At 36.4% G+C, this 4,952-nt stretch overlaps 1 protein-coding gene across 1 annotated transcript; it reads right to left on the reverse strand.

Annotated features, from left to right (window-relative positions):
- Window positions 1-3,329: 3,329 nt before the first annotated feature.
- LOC132181009 (F-box/kelch-repeat protein At3g06240-like) lies at window positions 3,330-4,746 on the reverse strand. Its single transcript, XM_059594047.1, has one exon. The coding sequence runs from the start codon at window positions 4,686-4,688 to the stop codon at window positions 3,504-3,506; it is 1,185 nt and encodes a 394-aa protein (XP_059450030.1). The 5' UTR covers window positions 4,689-4,746; the 3' UTR covers window positions 3,330-3,503.
- Window positions 4,747-4,952: the final 206 nt, after the last annotated feature.

Consider the following 4,952-nt stretch of genomic DNA (forward strand, 5'->3'; position numbering starts at 1 on the left):
TATGGACAAAGTTAGAATAAATAATATTAAAAATTCATGTGCATCTTACATGTTATTAAATATATTATTTTTATAGACTGGGTTGAAGGAGGTTCCCCCAACCTAGCTTGGAGGAAAAAACTTTGTCCAAATTATTGGAAAAGCAAATAGAAAAATTGATCTTTCAAAAAGAGGGTCAGTAACAATTTGAGACAAGCTGCTAACGTGGGTAAGGAAAAAACAACACAAAACAAAACTAAAATTAACCTAATTTTCGTCCAAAATCTGAAATGTAGCAGGTATGTGGAAAGCAGCGATACTTTCTGCAATTTTAGTCACTTCAGAAATGTTAGGGGATCTTCAAAGCCTTGTGTTTTTCTTTTTTCTTTTTTAATTAATTTTTCTTCAATTCTAATTAATGAAAAATTTTCATTTAATTCCTTAAACTCACATTATTTTTGCAATATCTCTTCTAAAGTTTTTTAAAATTCTCAATTTAATGTATTAAACTTAAAAGAAAAATTCAATCTCTCTTCCATTAGGAATTTCGGTCAAATCCTACTGGAGGCTGCTGAAATTATTAAAATGCTCTTATTTAAAAATAAAAATTTAATTGTAATTTAAGGGTGATTTTGTAATTTTATATCAACAGGGGTATAATGGTCATTTTATCCTTTGATCGCCTAATTTAACTTCAAATCCTAACAGGAGGGGTGATATTGCAAAATATTAAAAGTTTGATATACTAAATTGAAGGCTTTTGAACTTTAGAAGAACAATGCAAAAGTGAAAAAAATTAAAGGAGCTTAAATAAAGTTTTGCCTTAATTAATTTAGTTTAGTTAATTTAACTTAGCTTTACATTTCACTTCATTGCACCACTTCTTAGTGGAAAAATAACAATCAACTCATTTTATTTTTTGTAAGATAATAAAAATTACACTTTAGTGTTTACCATTCTATGTAGATCGATCTTGTTCTCACTGAAAATTTATTACTTGTGATAACTTGCAATTGAGTTTGCAATCTTTTTACACATTCAAAATTAATGAGTCCAAAACATGAGAAAACATAAGCCTTTCCCAATAAAAACGCTAGGAACCCTAGAGAAGTTCATTTGCTCATCCACTCAAACACCTAAAGAGAGAAAGTGAGAGGGAAGAGAGAAAAGGACCAGAATCCTCTCCGGTTGAAAACAACCGGTTAGTAATAACATGAGGGTAAAATGGTAATTACATTTTTTGGTTAGACCATTTTATCCTCATTTTATAACTAACTGGTTCCTCTCCAGTTGTTCAACTGAAGAGGATCCTAGTGAGAGAGAATGAGGGTGAAAGTAACCATTTCTAGGTTCTTTGTAACCAAGGACTACACGCTTTAGGTATAATCGGAAACTTTAGGTAACGTTTGGTAAGCAAAATGTCTATTCAATTAAAAAAAAAAAAAATGAATAGCTTTTATTAGGAATAAAATTGGGAATAGAATAACCTTGGTATTAGAATATATAATAAGGATCTAACACTTAGAATAGTCATCCCTAATGGGCTATGAGAATGCCTATTCCAAGGCTATTCCATTTCACATTCTTCCATTTTCAATAAAAACTATTCATTTTCCTGGTAGACTCATCATTCCGCATACCAAACATAACCCAAGTAATTTTTTTTATTCTTAACAGTGCATACTAGAAAATCATTTCAAACCAATTACGCATGGTAATTCATTAGAATGTAGAGAGATTCAAAGAATGTACAGGAAGGGAACGTAGGCACAAGAAGAACAGGAAATGTACTCAGATAAGTACTAATCCAATCAAAAGTAAAAAAGAACAAACGGTGAAGTTAAAACACATGTACCAATCTACTGGATTCCTAGGAACCAATTGTATATTTATCATTATGCAGATTTCCTTTCTTAATAAAACTTCAAAATCCACCTTTTCTGTCGTCATTAAAATGCCAACTGAGATATTGAAAACCTTATACCAGAACTCAAATCAAATAGACAAGCTTTCAATTAATTGATTTGAACATCAACTAAGATATTCAAAACCCAAGTTATGCACTTCTAAAACATGTATGCTAGAAAAAAATGCAAGTGGCGTGCTAATTGGATTTCATTGGTCAGGATTGGAGGAACCCATTGTCAAGTAAGGCAGCAGATAACACTCCATAATTGTACAATCAGTACATGATGAGAATATTCTTAGTCATTTGAATTACAACTCTCAATTGATTTTGACTTAAAAGTACTGCTGGCAATTTGTAGTAGTGTGGGACTTGAAACCAGATCAGTATAGCCTCTTTGCAAAAAGACAAGGAAATTGTAGCACAAATGCAGAATAGAAAGGGTGTCAAAGCTTCATTTATAAAATGGTTTACCTGTAAAACCATGGTTTCACATTCCTGGCTAACATCCATTTGCAGCCTTTGCAGATGGAAAAAAAATACATTTTTCATGTTTTCATATCACCATTACCTAATAAATGAGGAACAAGCAAGTAGGGTAAAAGATAGTTCAATGGTGATACTCTAATGCTCTCTTTCTAATTTTCAGAAAATGTAGAATAGAAACAAACCAAAAGACTCCATTTTCTAATATACCATTGAAAGTCTTGAAGTATAGATAGAGGACCCTGAAAATCATTATTTATGAAGAAACATCATTAAGGATAAGGACTGAGAGCTAATGACTGTAATGTTTTCCAAAGTATTCATGAAACCATCTTTCTTTTTTATAAGTATTCATGAAACCATCTTTCACCGCATGAGATGATTTTTTTTTTTTAAAGAAACAGTACATCAACTAACAATATGTTCATACTCTGAATTACTAAGTTACAAAGACATCAGCCGCAACAGTTACTGGCCCTTAGAAAATAGACTATCATAGACAGTAGTTATAGAAAGCATGTGCACATGCACATAATGCATTCAGCAACCATATGCTTACAGAAATAAGAATCTAAGATAACTCTCAAGTATCAAAACAATCAAAACAACCATAAAACACACTGGAAAATCAGACTAAACCTCCCTGGTGCTGCAACAAACTTAGGCTCACCTTCATTCCATCCCCCAAAAGACAAAACAAAAAATCAATCTCTACCACCATTAGCTATTTCATTTTGCCATCCAACTTTACCTACGCTCATATAAACATACATATAAGCATTATCAACCATCAAATGGAAGTAGAAAAAGATGAAGAGGCTTGCTTTCCAAGCATAGTGCTCAATTTCCTGACCTATGTGAAAGACTGGAAATTTGAACTGTAAAACATTAAGCGATCGGAATAGGGAACTTATAGTAATAAGATGCAAGGTATTAGCATTTTGTAATACAGCTTGGACCAGCAAATTGATTAGAAATTTATTGGGATTTATAAAGGGGTATGCAAATTGGAAACTGCAGTTTTTAATTCTACTGTAAAACTTCTTAAAAGTACAATGTGGAGCTAGCATCAAGTACCTCGCGTTTACTAGCTTTTCTTTGTGCGCTTATTACCACCAGACGAATTCCCCTGTCACCCCGGAACTTGGTCTTCTACATTCAGTAGAACAAGGCTCTCCACATAAGTATCTAAATAAATCTCCATAGGGCCACAAATGGGAAGATCTAAATATCCTTGGCTACTTGGTCCGAAAGAAAACAACCTTCCACAGCTTCCAGCCTTGTGCACTAGAACTTCACCACTCTTTGTTAAGCCTACCACCCTGTCAAATCTCCCAATACGAACATCAAACAGCTTGGTCCAAGATTCTGCTACTCCATACTCTTTCATCACCCACACGGTGTGAGACACCTCATTACGATATTGCCACAATAACGATCTCTCCCTCTCTACAAAAGCAAGCAACCCATCAACTAGCCCCACAGTAACGTTCAAGCCTTTCCGCCCTTGTAAACTCTTAGGCATACCCATCTCACCAAAGGCCTCATCCTTCATATTAAACCACACGATCGCATTGAGAAAGGCGCCCTGGCGCTGTGAAGTGTGTGCGGGCCAGTGGAGTGCTCCATTCACGAAAACTGATGAGGACCACCTATTCATGAGGTAGGGAGGAGCGGGGGCCGTAATAGAGCGCCATATTCCAGTTCGAAGCGTATAAATCTCAACCAGAGGTGGAACAACGTATAAATCAAAATAATCAATGGCTGAGAGGTACACAAGCCTCACCAATTTGTAATCATCGGTCATGGGATCATACCCAAACCCAACAGACTGGTTTAACGAACCGCGAAATCCAATATTGGGCATCGGAAGGGAAATGGCTTTTTGAATAGAGGGGTTCCAGAGAACACACAACCCTCTCTCCTTATTGAAAGTCAAATTGGCAAGACAAAGTAGGCCGTTAGATGAACCCACTAAGTGCAAGAAATAGTTCATGCTTTGCTGTATACCACGCAATTCTATGGAATGTGATGGGTATTCAAGGAAATCCGGTTTCTGTTCTATTTCTCGATCGAGATACAGCATGAGGGTGTGTATGGCGTCTTCATAGCTGGGTTTGTTGTCGTGGTGGCTGAGGAAAACGTAAGGTGGGTGTTGAGAGTTGGAAAGAGAACGATTGAGGTGGGTGGAGATGAAGTGGGGATTGGAGATTAGAGAGCACCATGCCTTTGAAACGCACCTGAATCTCATGAGCGACTTCACCGGCAGTCGTGAGAGGATGTCGGCGATAACCTCGTTTGGGAGACAGTCCGACATTGTGTGGAAATGGAAGAGAGCGGCAGTTGTGATGCACAGAGGCCACAACTGAGAGCTGAAAGAGAGGAAAGTAGTAGATTCGGTGACAGCACGTTTTTTATTTGGGAATAACTTCAATTCCAAGGGAAAAAGGGGGGGTTTTCTGCTCACCACTCACAAGCTGACACCTCAGCTTAGCACATAAACTCAAAATGAGAACAAAACAACATATTATTCCTCCCACATTGACCTGCCGCCCACCTCCGCCTGAAGCCGCCGCCCCGA

This window comes from Corylus avellana, chromosome ca5 (assembly GCF_901000735.1).
Source record: "Corylus avellana chromosome ca5, CavTom2PMs-1.0".
Lineage (NCBI taxonomy): Eukaryota > Viridiplantae > Streptophyta > Magnoliopsida > Fagales > Betulaceae > Corylus > Corylus avellana.